The sequence below is a fragment of the Drosophila subpulchrella genome, chromosome 2R (genome assembly GCF_014743375.2).
Source record: "Drosophila subpulchrella strain 33 F10 #4 breed RU33 chromosome 2R, RU_Dsub_v1.1 Primary Assembly, whole genome shotgun sequence".
Lineage (NCBI taxonomy): Eukaryota > Metazoa > Arthropoda > Insecta > Diptera > Drosophilidae > Drosophila > Drosophila subpulchrella.
Window position 1 is genome coordinate 4,603,105 of NC_050611.1, and position 24,614 is coordinate 4,627,718.

The 24,614-nt window shown below is 44.2% G+C and overlaps 4 protein-coding genes across 5 annotated transcripts in view; 3 read left to right on the forward strand and 1 right to left on the reverse strand.

Moving 5' to 3' along the window:
- Positions 1–22,801, reverse strand: part of LOC119549785 (protein prickle) — a 73,483-nt gene extending 50,682 nt beyond the window's left edge. The window contains exon 1 of the mRNA XM_037858050.1: positions 22,632–22,801. Coding sequence (XP_037713978.1) covers positions 22,632–22,669 — 38 coding nt within the window. The 5' untranslated portion in view covers positions 22,670–22,801. The remainder of the gene's footprint in view (positions 1–22,631) is intronic.
- Positions 14,855–16,712, forward strand: LOC119549789 (alaserpin). The gene is made up of 3 exons (XM_037858054.1): positions 14,855–15,010; positions 15,089–16,393; positions 16,460–16,712. Exons 1-3 carry the CDS (start codon positions 14,995–14,997, stop codon positions 16,633–16,635), a joined length of 1,497 nt encoding a protein of 498 aa, XP_037713982.1. The 5' UTR covers positions 14,855–14,994; the 3' UTR covers positions 16,636–16,712.
- Positions 17,955–19,883, forward strand: LOC119549790 (serine protease inhibitor 42Dd). Its single transcript, XM_037858055.1, has 3 exons — positions 17,955–18,954; positions 19,413–19,563; positions 19,628–19,883. The coding sequence occupies exons 1-3, from the start codon at positions 17,998–18,000 to the stop codon at positions 19,738–19,740; spliced, it is 1,221 nt and encodes a 406-aa protein (XP_037713983.1). The 5' UTR covers positions 17,955–17,997; the 3' UTR covers positions 19,741–19,883.
- LOC119549791 (serine protease inhibitor 42Dd) lies at positions 19,944–22,469 on the forward strand. Of its 2 annotated transcripts, none has more exons than XM_037858056.1 (4): positions 19,944–20,100; positions 20,795–21,681; positions 22,038–22,182; positions 22,237–22,469. In XM_037858056.1, the coding sequence occupies exons 1-4, from the start codon at positions 20,073–20,075 to the stop codon at positions 22,359–22,361; spliced, it is 1,185 nt and encodes a 394-aa protein (XP_037713984.1). In that variant the 5' UTR covers positions 19,944–20,072; the 3' UTR covers positions 22,362–22,469. The 2 variants fall into 2 exon arrangements, with proteins under 2 accessions (XP_037713984.1, XP_037713985.1); XM_037858057.1 differs by having other exon boundaries at positions 22,240–22,469.
- Positions 22,802–24,614: the final 1,813 nt, after the last annotated feature.

The following is a 24,614-nucleotide window of genomic DNA, read 5'->3' on the forward strand; positions in this document are numbered from 1 at the left end:
TTTAACTGAAATGTATTGGTCTCGTCAATACCTATCGATTGATCCAAAAAAAATTTGCCACGCCTACCCTAACGCCTACAATGCTTAAATCTGTCTTCCGCCGGTAGGTGGCGCATTTAAATCTCGCTTTGCTGCTTGCATATCTCCATTTACCTTTGGTCCCTTTAGCTGAGTAACGGGTATCTGATAGTCGAGGTACTCGACTATAGCGTTCTTCCTTGTTTTTATTTCTACTCAACAATTTTTTTATATCCTCCACAACGAAACTGTAGATCCTCCACTGCGTAAAAGATTAGGTAAATCTACCTTATGAACCTATGCATCCCTAATGTTATTAATGTTATTTTATTCCTGGTTCTTTTTCTGTAAAAGTGAGATGATAAGGTCAACGATTAAAGTCTTTTTCAAACCTTTTGTACCTAAGGACAAGATATTTCTTCAACATTTTTTCTCTGTGCCAGCAGAGGAAAAGTGAAAGCTCCACTGGGTTACGCTACGGTATTTAATGTGCAAATATCCCACACTCCGCGGGACCTAACACCCACTACCCACCACCACCCACTGACCCACCATGCTGCCGTCGCAAACAACAACAAATTGCGTCGTTTGCCAAATCAACCCTGCAGACAGGACAACAAACATGCATATCCACCAGCAGAGTGGGTGGATCGTGGGTGGTGGTGGAGCAATAACAACCGACACTTCAACAGCCGCACACAATTTCCGCTTTGGATACAGGACTTTAGATTAAAGCGAGCCCTTCTTCAGGATTTTAATTAAAATGCATCTGCCGGGGTCTCGTTTTCGGATGTGAGTTCTGGCTGTCATTAGCAACATGTTGCTGGGAGCAGCAGCATCATCAACATCACAGCCAATGACATTTGTGTAATTTAATTTTATTCATTGCATAACTCACATAGTTAGCAACTCAAATGGCTCAGTCAAGAGAAAAGGGCTGACACATCCCCAGGAGACGGACACACGTGCCGAAAAAGATATGCCACAATAGGTTTTCAATTCTTGCTGTCATTATCCATGGCGAAATTCACTTTTATCAACTTCAAAGATATATTTTCGTGCGATGATGATTTTTAAAATACTGCTGATCATAGCACTTAATTCCTAAAATATCCTATTTTAATTCTGAATTCAACCTATCTTTAGTTTTTTATTTTCTTTACGGAATTCTTTAGAAGTAAAGAAAACTGATCTTAGACTTTTTTCTCAGTACACCCACACACGCTCCACTTCAGTTATGAGAGTCGGCATAAAAATAATTATATAAACTTTATGCCCTTGCCGTCTGGCAGTTCTTCGATGGGTCTTTCCACCCTCGATAATGTCGCAATACGCCCACGCGAACCCTTGCTGCACCGCCCCTTTTCCCCCTCCCCACCACTTCAGACAGACCGCACAGTTTTGAAAACAGCAAAACCGAGAGCGGTGTAAACATTCTGCCCGCCGGCGTTCTCCCCAGCTAGACACTCACACACCCACCGGCCTCTGGGTCGGCTTTAACATGATTTGTTGGATTTGGCGAAAAAGATTTCCTAATTCCATTTGCTAGACAGGTCTACAACGGTCTATGACTATTTTTGGGGGTGTCTAACCAACTTTGGCAGGGCCTTGTGCCATTGCAAACTTTAGTTTTGGGATCGGTGCACTAGAAATCGATCGGATGTGCTGGGAAATGAAATTAACCAGCTTGTGGGACTTGCACAATAAAGGCAATAAAGTTTTTCACGATGTTGGCTTAAAATTAAACATGTTTTTTAGCTTTATGCCGTCGTAAAATTATAGAACGGGTCAATGGGAACTTAAGTATTACAAAAATGTATTATCATAGTTAACTCTTTGAGCTACCTGCCTTTCCCATATCTGATGGGAAATTATTAAGCATATTTATACTTTAAAATGAATAATATATATAATAATATAATATATTATTGTTATTAGTCCTAATAAATGCCAACTCTTTGAGATACCTGCATTATACTAAAAGATATTTTCTAATATTTTCAAAGATAATATTATTACTATTTCTAATAAATAACTAAGAGTAAAAACGTTTAAAAAGTGATCCCAAACGATTGTATCACTCACATAAATTTGCGTAAAATTTATATAATTTCTTAATGGAGATGTTTAGGTAGCCCCCTTTATGAAATTTTGAGGGATATTCCGTGACACCTCACCTTCAAGTTCACTTTCTGAATTGACAATATCTAACCGCTGTTGTTTCCCATCATTATCAAGAGGCCTACGAGATAGACCCGAAATCAGGGCCATAGGAACCAGCTCTATTACAATTTCTGATTGTACCTGTAGTTGCTTGATGGTTCCTGGTCTCTGGGCCCAACAGTTGAGTATTTCATTAGCGGGTTGTCTGATATTTCTTAACACTTCATTACGGCAGCGCTATTAGTTGTCGCTGTGACTTTGATATGACCATTGTTGTGTCTTCTTCGCATTAGGCCCTGTCTGAAGTGGTGGGAACTTCCAGTTGATGGGCCCGCACAGAAGCGGTCATAAAATCGGGAGAAAACGCCGAGCACTTGACAGTAACTACTCCACTTTTTTGGTCACCCAAATGGGGCCGGAGTAAGCCGATCTTCGGGTCGTTACACCCGTTGCCAAAAGAAAAAGCAGTCGGATGAGCATATGCAAATGTGGAGCATATTGTTTGGCAACTTCCTAGACCCAGTCATGTGGCTGTTTATTTAAATACCTTCCACGCCTCGTTGGACGGAGCCACATGTTGACGAAATCCATGGCCAGGGAACCACATCAAAGTAGCTGAAAACGCAACGAAGGCGAGCATTTCGAAATGGGAAGCCTTGTAAAAATTCCAGTTAAACGTTCTCGTCTTGGGGCGGTGTACTAAAAATATATATATGCTTCGGCGAGTATCCGAATAGACTCCGTCATCGCTGGCGGCCAAGACCAAAACTTAAATAGACTAGGAATACATTTGATGCCTATTTGTGTTTGTGTTCGTGTTTGTTTATTATTAAAATCAGCTTATTTGCACTCATTTCGACTTCGAAGCAGTGCCCGCCGGGCATTCGGAATGGGTTCTGTTCCGGCCAAGTGATATGGTGGGTGGGGGGTACGAGTTCCGGATTTGGGTTCATAAATATGCAAGTCATTAATAGAAATATGATGTGCCCGAGGCACTCGTCCGTCCTGTCCGCTCTCATCAAAGTCAGAAGGCAGCAGCAACCCTCTCGGATTCTGGGGAGTGGGTGATTTCGGTGATGGAATGACAGGCTAAGCGATCCATTGGGACCGGTGAAGTTAACTGGGGAAAACTGCCTGCAGTTCTCCCTATATACACACACTAACCCATAAATTGAGTCAAAATTATGCTTCATTTGATTTAACACAAACGGTTTGACTTTGCCGTTGTTTGGATGCCATGTCAAGGCATTTGATGTTGCCGAGCACCGAGTTGCCAAAAATCGTGGTTTGGGGGCTGGGTCCCGGCCCTTTCAGCGACAATTGGATTAGGCCCGGGATGGTATTGATTCGGTCTGTTTTGGGGTGACATGTAATCGAGCACTCTTCAGGCATTGGCATTCCGGATGGCCCTCGAGGCAGAGAATGAAGTTAGAAACTCAAGTGCTGGAAGAGCAAGTGGCAGTCTAGTAAACGTAGGAAGGTTCTTTCTAGAGTTCCGAACCTTTCACGGTTATAAGAACAGCAATATTCTGGTAAAAATATCAAAAGAGTCTGAATTTTAATATTAAATATTGAAAATATTCTAGGAATCAGTAATATTTTTGAAGTTTAATAACATTTTCAGCCTAACTGCGCTAAAATACTCCAAGCATTTAATTGATTGCGATTCGTATCTAATCTAGTTGATCTTGTTATAGTTTCCAGAGCGCGAAACCGGAAAATCAAGTTTGATAAATATATTACTCAAGCACGTCGGCAGTGCTCTACATGAAAGTACTTTCCATATTCTACATGATTTCAACGCCTTCAACCCGCACCCCCTCCAAATCAATGGACACATATCTATGGCCTGATCTGCCCGCGGCCAAAGGCAATAATAAACACATTGTCTTTTTCGGGCAAGAGGCTTTCCTTTGAGTTTTCCCCACCTCAGCCAGCCCCTCCGATGATCGGGTAAACGCTAATATTTCCGCTATTGGCAGCGATTTCTTTCACTTAACCGCGGGCCACTGCAACTTGCACATGTTTTATTTTCCACCGCCACCGCCACACTTTGCTTTCAGCATGCTTTTGCCTTTTTGCTTTTTGCTTTTTTCGTTTTTAGTTTTTCCTTTATTTTCCTCTCAGCCGATCTCTGTTTTCTGTTTTTTATTGACAGGCTGCTGCTAGCCAGCGGCAGCAATTGCAACATCCGCACATGTGGCCAGCCACCAGATCTACTTCTGCCGCAGCTCTGCCGCAACTTTTCCTGTTTTCTTTGCAGCACGGCAGCAAAGGAGCATTGTTATTGTTTATTGATGCACTACTTTGCGCTATTTTCGTGTGGCAACTGAAAATGCAGGCTCAGCAGATGGCGATGGCATGCTAGTGGGCGTTCGAGAGGAGAACAGCGTCCAGAAACCAGAAATCAGAAATCAGAACCCGAAGAACGGTTGCCGTTTCTGTTTTTGTGGCCAGCTCTTAAAATACTCGTAAATAAATTGTTTCCCAACTCGGCGGCAGATGCAGATTTAACGTGCTGGCTTCAGAAACCAAAAAAAAAAAAAAAATTGGAAAGGCGACTTTCAATTAGCTGGCTTGGGTTTTGACATTGCTCAAATCAAATTACACAACGGATCGCGGGACAAAGCTGATTATTACTCTTGTCGGAGCCCGAGTTTTATTGAATTGTCAAGTAACTGAGCCACCGATGTGGCTGCAACTGCAACTGCCACTGTTTCTGCTGCCTTTCCTGCCAATTACCGCTGCTCCTGCTGTTGTTTGCCAATTTTCAGATACTTTTTCTTCAATTACGTATACGACCTGGTTGCTTAGATCCCCCCCCCCCCCTCCTGGGGGCCCAACGAACTTTGGGCCGTTTCTTTCATTTTATGTCGCATGTAATTAGTCACGATGTTGGCAGCAGACATACTGCAGGCCAGGCTGATGCTGCTGTCTTTGCTGACTTTGGGTGCCATTCCCTGCACTCGATTCTTGAGCCCGGCGTCTTGCAACTAGCAACTTGCAACTTGCGACTTGCGACTCTTGACTCTCGACTCTCAAACTGTTGACTGTCGAAGCCGCCTGCCTTTGTTGTTTGCCGTTGAAGCTGCCATTCCACGTTGGCCAGGTACAATCGCGGAAGTGTGAATTGCCCGCTTCTCCGGGCGGCCCAGCTGCAATTTATGTTGTCCTCGGAGCCAACTGCAGCGTAATTAGGCCAATTAGCCGATAGAGCTGCTCATAAATTACACAAAAACTCCTGCAATTTGTGGCTGTCATCCTGGACTTTCCATCACCACTTTCCAGCCCCATTTAGCACATTAGAGGAGCAGCCAGCCGAAGAACTTCCATAATCTACGGCCGCATGCAGTGTCGGAATAATCGAGTATTAATCAAAGCACAGTTAATTTTTAAATTGGAAAAAATTTTATGCCGGAGGGGCGGACTGGGGGAAACTGGTTTCTCGGCCCCAGCCCAAAAACTTCTGCTAACTCATTACGCGCCAACATCAAATCAAATACGAAACAGAAAATATTTCAGTTTCAGAGTTATGGAGTTCGTGTTTTTTCCTTTTTTTTTTTTGCTTTCGGTGAGCACTTGAAAACTTGTATTGCTGCGTAATGCTCCCAAGTACAACGACAGCGTGGAGAAGGTTTTTCGAAAACAGTTTCTTGTTTTCATCATTTTGCTGTTTAACATGGCTCTCTCTCGATGAGTTCGCCTCGCACTTGAGACTCTCCATATCGCGCACTTGAATCTGTTACGCAAATGTGCGTAATGCGCACGAATTCAGATGGATAAATCTCGGGGATATACGTATAATCGGGGGCTGGCAAGAGGCCGAGAAACGGTAACAGAATGTAAAGAGGAGGCCTTCAGACGCCGCTTTTGAAGGCGCGTGGGCCTTGACAACAACTCAAAGTGAGGAGTCCGAGCTACCTACAACAACACGGTCTACAACATGGGCAACAACCTCAACGACACCAGCAACTTCGGCGAAAAACTTCAAGTGCCTTCCGAGTGGATAAAGAGAAATAAAGTTTTCAAAATGTTGGCCATAAAGTTGAGTTTAGAAACCATTTACAAGTTCTTCGCGCTTCGAGGCTAACGAAACACACCCAATAAAAACTTTTGCGGGGCCCCACACATGCACCCACCAAAGGTAATAGATCAGTGTATTCGTGGAAGGAACTTTGGCATTTGCAATTAGCCATGTTTTCTTGACTCAGTGAGAACTTGGTTTGAATTATCTTAGGGGAGAAACTGGAAATGTTTTTAGTATTTATATGATACGAAAGGTTCATTATTTAACATAATACGTCTTTCATAATTGTCTCATTAAATTTTTTTTTTATAAATAAAAAATTTTCGTTTAGTTGATAAGTCTGTGATGGGAATTTTGTATAAAACTCTTTTTAGGATTTATATGCTTCGAAAAGTTCATTATTTAACATTATACGTCTTTCAAAAATTTCTCATTAAATTATTTTTTATAAGTATTAAATTTCCGTTTAGTTGATAAGTCTGACATGGGAATTTCATCAATAAAATTAAAACGAAATATAATCTAAAAAAAAAAAATAATAAGCTGGAAAGAAATTCGTATTTTGGTTTATTAAGATGCGGCAATCAGATTAATCTGCCATTGGGTTTTTACAAATATCAACTAAGAAAGCAAAGAAATAAAAGCGAAACACTGTTATCAGTGGGGATGCTCATTTCTAAGTAAAACAGATTTAGATTTTCTGACCGGAATTGAAAAAAAGGTAGAATAGATCTGCATTTATTGAGGGCTGTTTCGGTTTTTTGCTTAACATTCATAAAAGTTCTTCGTTTGTAGGCTGATGATACTGATATTTTTATTGGCTTTATTCCTTCATGGAATTCCATTGTATCTTTTCTAATTGCTTTAAACGAGTTTATTGTTAATTTCTCGTTGAGCACAGCCAATAAAATTAGTGTTTCCTCTTCTTTCTTTACTCCAGAACCATAGAACTCTTATTACTTTTAACGACTGTGGGGAATGGCCATAAAGAATTATTTATGTGATATTAATGATCCAAATGCATAGCACAAAGGCGCAACATGAAAATCCGACACAAATCAAACTTTTGATTGCCCCAAGGAGCGGAATGCGGAACCAGCTCGATCTGAGATCTGAGATCTGAAATCCGTCCGTGGAGATTGCCCGATCCCAGATGGGTTCAGTGCACCGACCGCAAGGGGCCCAGCTAGAAGCCTCCAATTGCCGTCAATTGGAGATCATGTTATGAAATCAATTTCGATTGTCAATTGGCGATGGAGAAAGAGAGCGGCCGTTTGATTGACGGATGCACTGAGACAAAGGCCCGGCTTCCAGGGACAATTAATCCTGTGGCTAACTGCGGACCGAGGGCGAGTACATAAATTCAATTTACGTTCGGCGGACCCCGCTGTCACACAATTTGCAATCAGCCAAAGCCGAGAGCCCCTCGACATTGGCTGTGGCCACGGAGCGCGACGTGTTGGGTAATTTGGAGAATTTATGACAAGCATTATGGCAACACTGGCTCATGCTGATCGCAATGGGTATTACCTGGCCGCCAGTGTTGTCTGTGTGCGTGTGATTCTTAGAGCGGCCGCCCCAAAACCACAAACCAGTTTCATTATTGTACACAATTTTTCCTATTTTTCCTTAGTTTTTCCTCTCTTATTGCGCCTTTTTTTGATATTTATGCAACGCGCTTGGCTCTGCGATTACTCACGCTCCACTGGCCGCTGCAAGAACCGCTCGCTGATCGTGAATTTTCCAGCTACCAGTTACCAACTGCCATCTACCATCCAGCAGCTCCATAATAAGTCACTGCTAGGAGATCCCAGCAAAAAATTAGAGATGCCAATTATACAAATGGTCAGACGTCCGAATGCGAATCCGAATCCGACTTCGACTTCGACTGTGAGTTTGATTCCGAGTTTCAGTTTGAGTTTGAGGCTGAGTCCGCGACCGAGTTGGTGGTAAATTGTCAAAACGGTTTGGCGAGTGCTCTTGGCCAGTTTTCCAGTTTGACAGGCCGACAAAGGTGCGGCTCCAGAGGCGGAGAGCGATCGGGCCTCAGCTGGATTATGGCAGAAAGCGAACCGAAACAAAAGCGAAACGGCTAAGACCAGGCTCAAATCCCTGACGCTTTTAAATTGGTTTCTTTGCCGGCCTGCCAGCTGCCTAAATGTCAAATGCAATTGTCTTGGGTGGATCCAAAGGCCGGAGAGGCTTTTCTTGGGCGTTGCATTCGGCGGACTCGACGAGTCCAACTTTAATTGCGAAACGGGAATGAATATCGGGGCTCGAAATGCTAAAGTTGAAGGCGGAATGGCCTGGGTGTGTCGGTGCTGAATATACAAAGGGAGTTAAGCAGGAGTTCTTTATTCATCTAAGGTCGATCTATGGGACGGCTGGCTGTGCGTGCAGAATGCGAAATGCAAATGAGACTGCCAGCCGGCGGAGGACGAGCTGAAATTGCGTATACGTAGCGTTGCACGGCACCACCCCACAGCCCGATTCAATTAAGTTGTTCGGGAAATTGGCCATGGCTACGTGTTGGATTTTCCTCTCTCCACCAGCACTGGGGAAAAAGGCTTTGGGTTCTATCCTCTTATATTTGCAGAGGTGCCATTTGAGAACCATTTTCCTGATTGCTTTTGCAACAATAAAATATTAGCTTAAAACTTAATTCCGCTTAAGAGCTAGCTAAATATCAATATATATCGGTAGATATTTAAAAGGGAGCTTAGGCTTGCAGGTAATTAAATGGAATAGCAATAAGGTCCTCTTAAACTTAAACTCTTGTTGTAAGCCCTATCAGGGCCACAATCATAAGTATTTCATTCATGCTTAAAAAAAGGAACTATACAAAATATACCGTTTTTTTAGTTCGTCATCATATTCGGATCCGAATATTGAAAAGGTTGCTTACAAAAATTGTAATACCTATTTGATTGTGAAAGTTAGAATAAGTCATACGGACTAGAAACCATTAACCATAAAACCCATTACGTTTTTATGATGTAAATCAAACAAAAGAACTTATAATGCAGTAGAATATTGAAAAGGTTGCTTACAAAAATTTTAATCAGTATACCTATTTGATTGTGAAAGTTAGAATATCTCATACGGACTAGAAACCATTAACCATATAACCCATTACGTTTTTATGATGTAAATCAAACAAAAGAACTTATAATGCAGTAGGGTTTCTCTTAAGTAAAGATCTCACAATAAATAAATTTTTCAGGGTGTATAAAATCCTAACTTTTCAAATGAAGTCACCACTTTTTTCGCAGTGTGATGTTCTTGTCTTTTGCAATGCAAATAAATCATCGTGTCGATGCATTTTGAGCTTGACTCTGTGAAGCCGAGGAGTACGTGATACCAGCGCACCTTCGTGTCTGGCGGCCCGGCCAATTACATATTTGTCTTGGGTCTGGGCCAGGTTCGGTCCGATTCCCTGATTCCCCTGCTCTCTGACTCCCCGACTCCCCGACCCCCTGACTTTCCGACTTTCTTGCCCTGGCCCTGTTCGTGCGCAAGTGCTCCAGTTTCCCGTTTCCTATGTGGTTCTAGGCCTCCTTCACGGCGTATTACCGTGCGATAATACCGCAATTCATCATTATTTTCTTGTTGGCGATGCTCGCTTTAGTTTTTCCTCTAATGAAAGGGTTCCGCTCGTTTTCCCCGGCCCCCTTCTGCGATTTTCCCCCGCTTCTTTTGATGTATTGGCAAGTCAAGTAGTAAAAACATCGAATAAAACAAAATGCCATAGTGGTTAGCAGTTAGCAGTTAGCTTAGCGGTTCTTCCGGCTGATCTGTGTTTCTGATTCCCCAATCCCACTCCCCATTACCCATTCCCCATTGTATTCCCATTGCATGGCCAAGAAGGGGCGTGGTGCGACCCCAATTAAGCGTTAACTGATTACAATTTTAACGGCGGACCGAGGCCCGCCAGCCAAGATGGCAAAGCCAAAGATTTCGGCTCATTAGCCTGGCTAAAATATATAAGGAAATTACTGCAATTGGCCGGGGGAATGGGCAGAATCGGAGGAATTGGCCGAATGCAAATGCCAGTTCCACTGCCAGCGGAATGCCGGCGATAAGCGGCCAAAAAATCCGTCGAAAGGAGCCACAAATTTCCAAGCAGCAAATTTAGATCAATAGAGAACACGCAGAGTGCAAGCCCAACCCAAAAAAGGAGTTCGAACAATGGCCAAAAACAACTGCTGGCTGCTGACCTCAACTCCCTGCAAAAGTGTGGGTGGCTTTGTGTGTGTTGGCCAGTTTCGCTGTGTGTGTGTGTGTGTGTTAACCCATTATGGCGCCTAACATACGAATGGCGAGTGGAGGGGCAGGAGGACCGGCCTGGTCTCTCGGGTCTCTCTGACATTCAGAATGATTGCATCACGAAGTACAAATTTAAACAGCGATTACCCCGCCCCCGAAACTTCAACCACGGATGCGGTCCATTCTTTAAGATTACACAGGAAATAAAAATATGATAGTTCCAAATATATTCAGTACCTATGTATTCAAAACAAAGGGAATTGATATTAAAATTTGATGCAATCGAGTCTATAAATAGAACAAATTTAAAATGGTTTATCAATTCTTTTATTTAAAATAATTTTTGAAAAACTTAGGACTAAGAATCAGTCGACTATATCATATTGCTGCTATAGAATCGATCGGAAAATGAATTGGAAAATATTATATGGCTTGCACAGATTTTGTAATAGATTAATTGCATCATTTCATTTTAGCTGCAAGGATTGCGCGGCTTTCTTAGCTAAAAAGATCAAAGATACACAAATAACGTCGTGTTTTTTTGACAAATAATACTTTATAATTGAAATCATTAGGTTGCAGAATTCCTCTCAGTGAGATCAGAGCTACAAAGAAGTAAAGGGGGAGTTGGTGGGCTGGCAATTTCTATAAACGCTGCTAAATGCATGGAAAAGGAAGGGAAAGGCAATGCCAGAAGAATGCCGACTATGATTAGGCCGCATGAAAATTATAAGTTTCCTCTATGTCGCTTTAATTGATGCTGCTCCGGATGCGGGGAATCCTACCCGAGCTATTCGCTCAGCTCGTTAGCAACATGCTGCCACAGATACAGAGCAACACATGCAAATTGCATGTGCAAATATTGTGATGGCCAAAGCCGCGGCTTTATGATTTATTCGCCATAATTATATGCAAATCGGAAAAATCGTGCGGCCAACGTGTAATTTAATGCGATTCTGCTGTAAGAGCCGCCAACGGACAGCAATCGCTCCTCATTTGCCACCTCCGCTGCACTTCATCGCCTATCACCCCATCCCATCTAACCCCCAGTTAATGGCCAACTGACTCTCCGTCAACACGCAAATTAATGGATTGTAACCAAAGTCAGCTGCGAGTTGCTCTTGCGGTCGCCGCACCAGCAACATGTTGCCGCTAATTGAGGCAACACTCCGGTGACAACTTGCAATATTTCCATGCGGTTTCTGTCGCCAGCTGCGGTCTGGGGTGCGGGGGTGTCTGGGTAATTGGCCAAGTAATTGAAGCAAATTGTGTAGAATAGTTTCGGAAATACAAACTACATGGTCACTTTCCTGAGGATCACATCGAAAGTTAGATTGCCGACTTGTGCAAAACAAGCGGTGTTATAGCGGTCATTTACTAGACGAGTGACATATCTAAAAAAAACAAGGAAGAACGCTATAGTCGAGTACCTCGACTATCAGATACCCGTTACTCAGCTAAAGGGACCAAAGGAAAATGGAGATATGCAAGCAGCAAATGCGCCACCTACCGGCGGTAGACAGATTTAAGCGTTGTGGGCGTTAGAGTGGGCGTGGCAAAGTTTTTTTTAAATCAATCGATAGGTATTGACGAGACCAATACATTTCAGTTTAAATTTTTTATCTACCATGAAAATTGTGGGCGCCACAGACTTGGGCGGTTTGTGGGCGTTGGAGTGGGCGTGGCATATTCGCGTAACAAACTTGCGCTGCGCTCAAGCCTACGGAATCTAAATCTGAAATCCCGTTTCTCTATCTTTGATATTTTCCGAGATATCCGCGTTCATATTTACGATTTTTTGAAGTTTGTGGGCGGTTTGTGGGCGTTCAAGTGGGCGTGGCAAACTTTTTTTGGGTCAATCGGTAGGTATTGATAAGAACAATACATTTCAGTTAAAATTTTTGTTCTAGCATCAAAACTGTAGGATCCACAGTTTTGGGCGGTTTGTGGGCGTTAGAGTGGGCGTGGCACTCTTTTGAAACAAACTTGCGCTGCGCAGGAATCTCAGGAACCTGCATGCCTAATCCCAGTATTGTAACTCTTATAGTTTCCAAGATCTCAGCGTTCATACGGACAGACGGACAGACGGACAGACGGACAGACGGACAGACGGACAGACGGACATGGCTAGATCGACTCGGCTAGTGATCCTGATCAAGAATATATATACTTTATGGGGTCGGAAACGCTTCCTTCTGCCTGTTACATACTTTCCGACGAATCTAGTATACCCTTTTACTCTACGAGTAACGGGTATAAAAACTTTCGTCACAAATTGTATGCAACAAACAGTATTCTTCAATTATGAGACCCAACCTTTGTGTCCCAAAAAGTATCTAAAAAATAAGAATATCTTTCAATGTTTCGTTATTTTTATACCAGTTACTCTAAGAGTAAAAGGTCATATTAGATTCCTCGGAAAGTATGTAACAGGTAACATTTTTTGTTCCTTGTTCCTGGTATCAATCTACATTCGAAAAATTGTTCATAGTGGACCATTCATTAAAAAGTTATAAGCAAATAAAGCAGCACAATTTCGAAAACAGACGATTTGCTGCATGCAAATCTCCATCTCCCTCGCACTCCCCTTAGCTGAGTAACGGGTGTCTAATATTTGAGGCCATCGACCATAGCGTTTTCTCTTGCTTGTGCTATCAATTCTATAAAGAACTATTAACACATTTTTTCGATCTGAGTCCCAATATGTGTCAAGGCTTTTTTAAATACTTGTTTTATAAAAACTAATATATTTTTTATTAAATGTAATCCAAAAACTGTATAGAGATTATGCACAAATTGTCAAGTGGTTGGGATAAATTATTGCATACCTACTTGGATTACGTATATTGACAGTAATAAGTATATTCAAGACTAAATGGATTTTGTTATTTATTTTACTTGGGTGTGTCACCCAAGAGAAAATGGGGCGAGCTTTATAATCTCATATATTGTATATTTAAATTAATTTAAGATGTATATTTACACAAGCAGGCTTGATACATTCAGGGTTGTTATGATGAAATGCGATCAGGAGTGATTACAAATAATATAAATTTAAATTAGATTCAGTAATATATTCAATTGTTTATCTAACCGACCTAAACCCTTTTAAATCTATAAATAACCTAACACGTTAAGTTAAACCCTTCACACGCTTAAAATCGAGTTGCATTCAGATTAAATGCTTAATGAAGCTTACTCATGAGCAGATTTACTCTTTCATTTCATGATTGTTTTGTTTAACTAGTAGAAACCCCTGCGCTGATAATTAAAAGCGGTTCCTGAACCGATCTGTGGAAGTTCCCCGACTAGAAACTACTGCCATTCATACGGATAGATCGAATCGGAGTGGAGAGTGGAGAGTGGAGACACCTTCGTAACCCCTGCGATAAGTCTGAGGCCAGCCTTTGTTTGATCGGGCAAAACACCAGACGTCATATCAGTTAGAGCAAACACACGCGAGAGTTGAATGGAAGCGGAATGGGTCGTACTGAGCGGAACCCACCTGGTGCAGTGCAATTAACTAGACTGCTCCCCAAACAGTACTCCCCTGCGCACCCGGGGGTTCCACTCCACTTATCGATTACATTCTTGCCTGGTACTCGTAGTCGTACCCGCCGTCGTATTCATATCAGCGATGCACTCCGCCTGTGGCCCAATTTCCGAGGGGCGGCCGAGCGGGAGGAGGGGCGTGGCATCGCACTCTAATTGGAGTAAATTATGTTTAAACATTCGGCGGCCTGCAATTGGGTCACCGTAAACCAGATTGGGGCAGAAGAATGGGGGCCGGGGGAAAAGTGCTGATATGAAAAGCATTTCGTGTGCATTTCGGTTTACATAATTAGGCATGCAGAGAAAACGAAGCTGTGGGGTCTTATCTGGGGATTCTCTAACGCCGCCGACGGGGAATACTTAATTAGTTATCGCAGTCATATTTATGGGTCGACCGTCGGGTATTTGAAATGGAAAAGTTATCTAATAGTCGGCCAGGCAGCATGGAAATGTCAGCAGGAAATGCAGGAGTTATGAGTCGATGTAGAGTCCGAGATAGTGCATCTATAAATAAACGGAAAACTAAACAGGTTTCCCTCACCGAATCCCAAGCGCTGAGGTGAGTCAGAGTAGCAGCAATGAAATTGCAGCTAGAACGGCAGCCCACGCGAATCCGAGGGTTAAGATGCTAGAAGTAGGGAAAAGCGCAGCACCCCCTCCGCTACTATATACTACCTATATCATATTGTGTGTTTTTCTTTGTGTAATTGGAATCGACCGGGCTTTTCCCATCTGAAAAAAGAGAGGCGATTCGATTATCGCCTGCTGCTCCGTAGCATAGTTGAGTCGGGTTCTGGACCGGTTCTCTCTTCTTACAGCCTTAAAGCGCGACTCTGCTCCGTAGCTGCTGGTGATCGGTTTCGCAACAATCAGTTTTGAAGCGCAGCTGAAAACGAGCTGATCGACGGATCGGAAGAATAAATTCACTTGAATAACTGATCAGCCAGGAATAATAGCAGATAAGAAATATGGCGAGCAAAGCCAGTGAGTTGTGGGAGAATTGCACACACCCGCTACGAAGAATTGCATTTCATCACGACATTCTTTTTTGTATTTTTCCAGGGGCTATCCTCCTGTTAACGGGCTTTCTTTTGGCCTCTCAGACCTTGGCACAGGACTACAATTCCTGGCAACAGGAGCAACAACATCTACGTACCTTTGGCCAAAAGCCGGAGCTGGGCACCCGATCGCTATCGAGCAGCCGGTGGCCGGCGGACAATCAACCAAACAACCTGCCAAACAACCCACAAAACAGACCGCAAAACAACCCGCAAAACAACCCGTCAAACAACCAACAAGCACAACCCCTAGACTTTGTGGAGGAGGTGGTCATGAACAGTCGTGAGCCGACCACCCCGCCGCCACCCAATCGTCCGCCGCCCGCCTTCAGCTACATGGACCGCTTCAGCGGCAAGCTCTTCCAGAAGATCGTGATGTCCCAGGGTCAGCGAAACGTGGTCTTCTCGCCCTTCTCCGTGCACTCCCTGCTGGCCCTGATCTATGGCGCCTCGGCCGGCAAGACCTCCCGCGAGTTGCAGCAGGCCGCCGAGTTCAACAAGGGGGCGCAGGACGTGGCCGCGGACTTTGCCAGGGTGATCAAGCTGAAGGAGCAGATCCAGGGAGCCGATCTGACCGTGGCCACCAAGACGTACTACAATCAGCAGCTGGGTGAAGTCAACAAGAGCTATGACATCTATGCCCAGTTCTATTTCAATGCCGCCACGGAGCCCGTGGACGTGCAAAACGGCAAGGACACGGTGGACAGGATCAACGCCTGGGTGTCGGATAGCACAAGGAAAAAGATCACGGAGTTGGTCGGACCCAACGACATTGATCCCCAGACTCAGGCCATCCTGGTGAACGCTGTGTACTTCAAGGGTCGCTGGGAGCACGAGTTCGCCATCATGGACACGCAGCCCTACGACTTCCATCACTCCGACGGCAGGACCTCCCCGGTGGCCATGATGTACAACGACGATGTGTACGGTTTGGCCGATCTGCCCGCGCTGGACGCCACCGCCCTGGAGCTGGCCTACAAGGACAGTGCCACCAGCATGCTGATCCTGCTGCCCAACCAGCCCAACGGCCTGGTCAATCTCGAGCGGCTCCTGTCCCGCCGCGAGAACGATCTCAACCGCATCGCCCACAGCCTGCGCCGCCAGTCGGTCCACGTGCGCCTGCCTAAGTTCCAGATCGAGTTCGAGCAGGACATGACCGAGCCTCTGAGGCAGCTGGGCATCCAGCAGATGTTCACACCCAGCTCGCAGGTCATTAAGTTGCTGAACCAGCCGGTGCGCGTGAGCAAGATCCTGCAGAAGGCCTACATCGATGTGGGTGAGGCGGGAACCGAGGCCTCGGCAGCTTCCTGTAAGATCCCTATCTCATTTCAAGACCTCGGTCCTAGAACTAATATCTTATGTTACCTATTTGCAGATGCTAAGTTTGTGCCACTGTCCCTGCCCCCGAAGCCCAAGGAGTTCATCGCCAACCGACCCTTCGTCTTCGCCATCCGCACCCCCAACTCAGTGCTCTTCATGGGTCACGTGGAGAATCCCACGCCGATGACCGCAAGAAATGAACCAAAGGCCGATGGCTACAACAGGAACTAGAGGGCCTTGGGCCGCTGCATTTGTGTAAAAAATAACAATAAAGTAAAACGCTGTATTTATGGAAATCTGAACTGCGATAACCTCGATGCACTGATAAGACCCATGCGACCTCCATCACATCACCGATTCCTATTCCGATTCCAATTCCCATCCGGAGCGAGAGAACAGCTTGTGCCTTTTCCCAGTTGCTTGCCGAGGCTGCTGGCAATTCTGGATTTCCAGCGAATGGGTTTGCCCGCTTCTGTAAGTTGGCAAACCCGTTTGGGAGCCAAAGCCCACCCCGACCTCCTGTCGTCCCCGCGCCCACGGCCGTAAATCAAAGGCGGATTTCTCAATCATTTTTCAAAATGAGCAAAACTTCCTCATGCGCACTAGATCTGACTCGAGGATGGGATGCAGGGAAAACCATTGCGGGGGCGGAACGGGGCGGAGAATTGTAAGACCGAGACCCGAGATGAGTAATTGAAATACCCGCTGAAAGCTGGGCATAATTAATAGCGTTCACCCAAGGTTGAATACACTCAACTATAATATAATGGAATCTATGTTGGGATTAAACTTCATAAGTATTCAAAATGTTATAATGAGGTTTTAACTAAATTCTTCCTTTCAAATGTATTTCAACATATTTATTATTTGGTTCCTTGCTATCTAACTTGTGTTACACCGATATTTGGGAATACTCTTTTCAATAAAATCATAAATTGATATAAAAATCATAATGTAAAACACTCTCTAACTTATTATAAAATTGTTAAGGTCATCGTAAAATCAAAAAATATAATATACAAATTGTTCTTATAGATTTCAGATAGAATGCATGCATAGAATGTAAATATCATTTAAATTTACTTACTTAATGATTGTTTTTATTGCCATTTAATCTTTCTTAAAATAAGTCATTCGGTACATTTCTTGGAAATAGTTATTTATACAGAATTCATTAAATAATATAAGACTTTTTATAGCCATAAATTGTCAATTGATAAATAAATAAAAGAAACAAAAAATTGAAATGTTTTTAGAGGCAAATTAACTTTTTACTGTGTTTGTGTTGCAATGACGAATTGAGAGCGAGATAGTACTCGAACTTGAAAATTGTCTGAGCGCGATAAGAAACTGGATAGAACCTCCCGTTCTCCCTGTCTATGAATCTCTCTGAGAATTTTGGAACCCTCCGCCTCCCAGACAGCTCCGTATCACCAAAGACCTTCAGGGCCGAGCTTCGGCTTTGGAGCTCTCCAATCAATGACCTCAATGTCTCAATATAATTTGAATTTTCATGAATGAGCTCGTATGTAGCTTAGTTGTGTGTAAGCCATTGGATCATTAACATTAGTCGAAGCTTGGCAATTCCCAAACATGATCCACTGGCGACTACTTTGCGCCCTGTTTGTGGGTCTGGCTATAGCTTTACCGTTTCCAGTCGGCGGAGAGCTCCCGACCAAGTCGGCAGTCCAGTCGAACCATCGCTTTGGCCTACGTCTAACCACTAAACTGGGATTGAGCCAGCCAGATGCAAATGTGGTCGTTTCCCCCTTGCTGGTACAGGCGGCACTAAGTCTACTCTATGCGAGAAGTTCCCCGGATTCCGGAAGGGAGCTCCGCCAGGCCTTGGAGCTAACCCATGCAATCAGCCCCAAGGAAGCGGTTCAGGACATCCAGAGTCTTTTAACGGATCTTAAACAATTGGCAGCTGTGGGATGTCGCTTGAGATTGCTCAGCGACTTTTACGCACAGCAACGATTCACCTTCAACTTTCTCGATGAATTCGAGGTATTGGCCTCCCGAATGGGAGTTGGCTGCCACCGTTTGTCCTGGGAAAGTGCATCGAATGCCGCTCAGGACATCAACTACTCATTTCTCAGCCGCAGCAACTACAGCCTGGGGGAACTTGTTAGCTCCTCGCAACTGGAGTCCTTGGCCGAGCACAACACGCCTTTTCTACACGTCTCGGGGCTAACCTTCCGAGCACCTTGGGCACAGGCCTTCGACCCAGCTGAGACGACGAGCATCAACTTCTTCGCCGGAGGAAATAGACCCAGGTTGGTAGATGCCATGTTTGGCCAGCACCGCTACAGATATGCCGAGATGCCCGCTCTGGACGCCCAACTCATAGAGGTGCCCTTCGCCACCGCGGGTCTGAAAATGCTCATTGTGTTTCCAAATCGGGCGGATGGCCTAGCCCATCTGGAGAAGAAGCTGGCACAGTCCGATCTCCAGCAGCTACGGGGAGAGCTCCAGGAGCGCAAGGTGGCCCTCACCCTGCCCAAGTTAAGAGTTCTGGTCCACTCTGCACTGAAACCAACACTCGAAGAGGTGAGCTAACAAGTATTATAATCAGTGATCAGCTGGGATTCCTATGTGTCTTGGAAAACAGTACTATAAATGTTATTGTTTTGAATTTTAAAAAAAATTTAATTCCAAGTCTGAAATCTCAAATTGTTACCAAAAGTTCGGTTAATCCGTAGGACCCTATCTCATAATAAACGACTTGTAAACTTAAGATCGAAAGTTTAGTAGTATTCAGTAGATTTGTATTTTATTATAAGTAAACAATATATATACAAATTCTGATTTTGTTGACTAAAAAATTTTAACCTTACCATAGGAACCACATTCAAAGATACAACAAAGTTAGATGCTAAGAGGCCATTAAAAACAATTAATTAGGATAACAAGATACTTGACCCCTAATCACTTAATATTGTCGGTGATAAAGAATCGACTATTGCTTGGATGCGAAACTCAAGCTCCCAATGTATTTTCTCTTGCAGTTGGGATTGGCGAAACTGTTCACATCGCAGATCCAGCTGAGCGAGGTCTTCAGCTCCTTGCTGACTAGTTCAGCTCCTCCTTTGGGAGCGGTGGAGCAGAGCGGTCTTCTGGAGCTGCAGGAGGAAGGCGGCGATGCCGGCGATTCGTTTTGTAAGTGAGAACGGCACTCGGTGGCCAGCAAGCCCTCTAACCCGCTGCTTTTTTTGCCTTTCAGCCTTCGGGGATCTATTCCGACGAGCCGTGCCCCTGGTCATCAATCACCCGTTCTTCTACGCCATCGGCAATGACAAAACCCTGCTGCTGGCCGGCCACATCGTCGACATCTGAGTCTCTCCCATGCTTTTACCTAATATTCGATTCCAATGCTAGCTCTAACTAAGGTTATCGCCTTATCAGCCAAGCTCAAATCTCTGGCAAATAAACAGAATCACCCGTGGCAAGCCAAAGGTGACAAATGGTTTGTAAACACACACGATCGGTATTTTGTTTTCGGGGCCCGAGAGTTACATACGTTTCGCGTTTTGGATCCGACTTGGGACAGCCTCTAAAGCCGATCGGCGGTAGCCGTGATTTCAGTTCACATTCCGACGAGCTCGGAGAAGTCTCAAGTGCGAATCAAGCGGAGCAGGAGACGCCCATCAACAATTTATGTGACGACCATGGCTGTCATCATCAGCTGCCTATTACGTAAGCCCCAATTAAAAACGATCTGGTTTATGCACAGCGAGAAAATTGAGCAAATTGGTCACCGATTGGGTGTAGTTATTATATAGCTAAGTATACAAAAATATACCCTCACTGGTATCTGTTAAGGCTTACACAACTTATACGACAAATTAGTTTATTTCGGTTTCAAAGAATTTAAGAGATTCAGTTGATCCAAAAATAAAGAAGTAGTTAAAAAACAGATTTTTTTTAAAAAGAATTTTTAAATGCGCCAGAGATGTGACTTAATTTTGAGCCCATTTCTCAATGTCATGTTAACTTTTGTCATTGAGTTAAATTGCATTTTCGGAAAATTTAAGTTTCTCAATATCAAGTTAGGTTTTATCTGACTGAAAACTTTTAATTAGAGGTAGCTTTCTAGTTAAATTTCTAGAATCTCCCACTGAATTTTATGATATCAGACTCGTTATGTATTTGTGGATCATCGAATTAACATCACATTGAGAAAACGAATTTGGCTATCCGAAAAAATTGACTTCATCTTAACCTTCTCTGAAAGGTGACAAACGAGAACCCTAACATGACATTGAGAAATCGGGCCAAAGTGTCAAATGATAATGATAATGAACATTTTTTCTCAGTGTGCCCTCAACTCTTGGGGAGGAGCCTGCAATCAAATTGCGACTAATGCCATGTTTCGCCTCGATTCTTCCAGTTCTCCTAGCGTCAGTGGCGCAGTCCAAGACCTTGGGCTACGATGGCGCTGCCGATCGAAATTTGTTGGCCACTGATCTGTACAACGCCGTGGGCGCCGATCATCTGAACGAGAACCTGGTCATCTCGCCGGCCACCATCCAGAGCTCCATGGCGCTGGCCTTCGTGGGGGCCAAGGGTCAGACGGCTTCGGAGTTGCAGCAGGGCCTGCGCCTCGGCCCCGGGGATGCGGATGCGGTGAGCCAGCGGAGCGGCAGCTACCAGCAGTCCCTGACCCGCGACAACAACTTCCGCCTGGCCAACAACATCTACATCAACGAGAACCTGGAGTTCAAGGGCTCCTTCCGGGACGTTGCTCGGCGGCAGTTCGACTCGAACATCGACAAGCTGGACTTCCATCCGCCGTACAACAAGCGCACTGCGGACGGCATCAACCGGGAGGTGGCCACCAAGACCAATGGCAAGATCACGGACATCCTGCGCTCCGAGCTGCTCAACGATCGCACCGAGGGAGTGATTGTCAACGGAGTCACGTACTCCGGCACCTGGCAGAAGTCCTTCCGGCTGGACAAGACCGAGAAGCGATCATTCCGCACCGGAAGCGGCCAGTCCGTCAAGGTGGACACCATGTGGACCCTGCAGAATTTCAACTACGCCGAGGTCAACTCCTTGGACGCCAAGGTCGTGGAGCTGCCCTACCAGAATGCCGACTTCTCCATGCTGCTGCTGCTGCCCAATCGCAAGGATGGACTGAGATCCCTGCAGCAGTCGCTGTCCGGCAAGAATATTCTGGCCGAGATCGGGGCCATGAGCCAGCACAAGGTGGAGGTGCAGCTGCCTAAGTTCAGCGTCACCTTTGGCGTGAGCTTGGAGGGACCATTCAAGAAGGTGAGTGGGAATCTATTCTGGGTTTAAGTAGGTTTAGTCGGAAACTCAACAGATCTTAATACTCCAAAATGCAGACTAAATTTTATTTATATTTGCTTTGCTAATTAACGTTAATTAAGACTTTCGTGATATTGACTGCTAATCAATTTTATTTAACACAAATTCGACTTATGGAAGTTCGCTTTGGAGACAACAGTTAAAAAGTTTACTTAAGAACAGAGGTATTTATTTCAGCATTACATTTCCAAGTAACTTTTCGAAATACAGGGTATTAAATAGGTTTCACATGTTCTTATTCATTTAATGAATGAATTATTTGAATTTTAAAACTAAACCAATTTAAATTTTTCCAATAGTTGGGAGTCCACACGATGTTCTCGAGGGATGGTGACTTCAGCAACATGTACCGCATGTTTGTAAGCCATTTCATCAACGCAGTGGAGCACAAGGCCAATGTGGAGGTTACGGAAGCGGGAGTCGAGCAGCCCCTGGAAACTGGATGTAAGTAGCTATCTAGAAGCCTGGGATCCCCAATGAACTTCTTTTTTTTTAAAGCAGTGCTAAAGGGCCTCTTCTCGCGGACCAAGAAGTTCGAGGCAGATCATCCGTTTGTGTTTGCCATCAAGTACAAGGACTCGATCGCCTTTATTGGACACATTGCCAACTACGCCTATGTCTGAGCTCAACCAGTGGAACAGGGTTTATGATAACGTTAACAATTTTGTTTATGACAGGGAAATATTCCCCATATTGGAAGCAAAATAAATGCTAAATGCAAATCAAGTTTATTTATGGGATCTGTTGAACAAAAGATTCATTTCAGATGTTTTAGAATGCCAACCGCAAAAATTAACAATAATTATGAACTCTTTTGAACGTCCTGTTTGCCTTTCCAAAAGCTGAGTGCCTATAAATTCCGAAGTTTTATTTAATCCCGGCCTGACACTCACCTTTCTAGCTCCACGGGCATTTGATTTGGGTTATCCATGTTTGAGATGCGGAGGATATATCCGAGGTTCTTATCGCAGGGGTTTTATCAGCTGTTGTCTTTAGCCTTTGTTTTTCGCTTGATTTGCATTCATAGGTATTTCACTGGCGACACTTGGTTAGGTGAGGGGAGGGGGGGTGTTGCCTTTTGGCATTATTTATATTTATTATCTTATATTCTGAGGTTTCTCGGCTGACTGCGTTGAGGTTGTTTCCTTTAATCGCGCACATAAATCAACAAAAGCCGAACCAACTGACAACAATTTGAGCTTAGGCGTATTTATTATTTCTTGGCGCGCTCGTGAACAAAATTTGCGGAGTGCCTGTCGATATATTTGCGGCGGCAGCGGAAACTGGTTCGCGCACCGAATTAACTTTGGCTATGGTCAGGCCCGATCTTGCGGCCTAATTGTATTTATGCATGTGGTTGGGGACATTCCGCAGGGGCTTCGTTTGGGGGGTGGCTGGCCATTTAAAATAATTGATGCACATTTCCAGGCCGCTCTAGGAAAACACAGACACTGCAGGCACTTCAAACTCCTTCCTTTGGCCACTGCACGCGACAGCTGCCCGATTTCTGGACTCCCGTTCACCGATCCCCGGCACTTGATAAGCGCAAAGACGCAAAAACGCAAAAACGCGGGGGCCCTCGTTGATCCCTGCCGTTCCGTTTCGTTTCGTTGCGTTCCTTTCCGTTTCGTTCCGATCGATCCGTTTGCGCATGCGCGCATACGCGAGTTCTTTAGTCGTGCGAGGCGCGCAGCAGACTGAAAGCCATCGACGATCGGCCCCAAAGACGAACTCCAAAATGCGCCGAACTCCTCTGCTGGCGCTCTCTGTCTTCTCTCTCTCTCGCAAATACCGGTAATCTAAAAATAATGGGTACGGTTCGGTTCCGATACGATCCAGGCAGATATCTTTCTGTAATTGTAATGACCGCAGCGCTCCCTCCCAAAACTTCGCGACTGTTCGTCCCTTTGTTAGAACTGCTCGTTTGCCCCTGCCCGGGCAAGTTTTCTTTGTTTCTGCGCCTTGTGAGCGGAATTTTAAAGAGCCTAACCCGAAAGGGGGAATACTTGCAGCAGGTGCACGGTGCATGCTGCATGGCTGTGGTGCAGGCGCTTTTAAAGCAAATGCCACAAGTGCTGCCCCTTCCTCGTCGAGGGCAGTGGGAAACTTGTTTTCCCGCAAACTGACAGTTCATTTAGCTAATCCCAGATCCTAGCATCCGGGCGTAATCATGCGATCGCGCCTCTACCTACAATCTATTTGTTATATGCTGTTTATATTAAACTTTATTTATTCATCATCCCTATAAGCTGGAAAACGACGAATTTTAGCAATTGCAGATTTATTTATTTATCTTGAAACGAAACTGAGAGTAGTGAGATTATAGATATGTACCACGTACATTGTACCTATTAAGTAAAATTATAAATGTAAAGTCTACTTACTTATATCCTTATGTACCTTTCAGTCAAAAATTTTCTGTGTACCATTACAATAATTTTTTAAGTCAAATTTTAAAAGAAAAAATTCAAAAAGATATATATCTAAAAAAAACAATTCAAAAGGGGTAGCTCTGGTCACCCCATTCTCAATACCCATGCTCAAGACCCAAGGAAAAAGTTAAGGTACAGTGCATCCACTTGTCGTTAATTATATTCGGTTATTTTCTCCGACTTTTTCTGCTTAATTTTGGGGTCGCACGTTCTGTTTGTCGTTTTCGAGTTAAATATTGCAATTGTCTTCCACTATACTCGGTTTTATATGTTTCTTACTTCAATGTTTATTTTTGGCTTAAGCGCTGACAGACCACCAAGGTAATGTTTATATTATGAGATATCGCCATGTACTTAAAAGGTTTTTTGTGACTTGCATGTCTGATTTTCGAATACACCCGTAATTGGATTTTACCCCAAATAATGAATTCGATTCGCCTATCA

What these genes read in the sequence shown, in the direction of transcription:
- LOC119549791 (XM_037858056.1), top strand. Translation starts at nt 20,073, where the DNA reads ATGGCTGTCATCATCAGCTGCCTATTAC. An exon ending in CATCATCAGCTGCCTATTAC is followed by an intron (nt 20,101 to 20,794) that starts GTAAGCCCCAAT and finishes CGATTCTTCCAG; the next exon opens with TTCTCCTAGCGTCAGTGGCG. An exon ending in TGGAGGGACCATTCAAGAAG is followed by an intron (nt 21,682 to 22,037) that starts GTGAGTGGGAAT and finishes TTTTTCCAATAG; the next exon opens with TTGGGAGTCCACACGATGTT.
- LOC119549789 (XM_037858054.1), top strand. An exon ending in CGAGGCCTCGGCAGCTTCCT is followed by an intron (nt 16,394 to 16,459) that starts GTAAGATCCCTA and finishes ACCTATTTGCAG; the next exon opens with ATGCTAAGTTTGTGCCACTG.
- LOC119549790 (XM_037858055.1), top strand. Translation starts at nt 17,998, where the DNA reads ATGATCCACTGGCGACTACTTTGCGCCCTGTTTGTGGGTCTGGCTATA. An exon ending in TGAAACCAACACTCGAAGAG is followed by an intron (nt 18,955 to 19,412) that starts GTGAGCTAACAA and finishes TTTCTCTTGCAG; the next exon opens with TTGGGATTGGCGAAACTGTT. An exon ending in CGATGCCGGCGATTCGTTTT is followed by an intron (nt 19,564 to 19,627) that starts GTAAGTGAGAAC and finishes TTTGCCTTTCAG; the next exon opens with CCTTCGGGGATCTATTCCGA.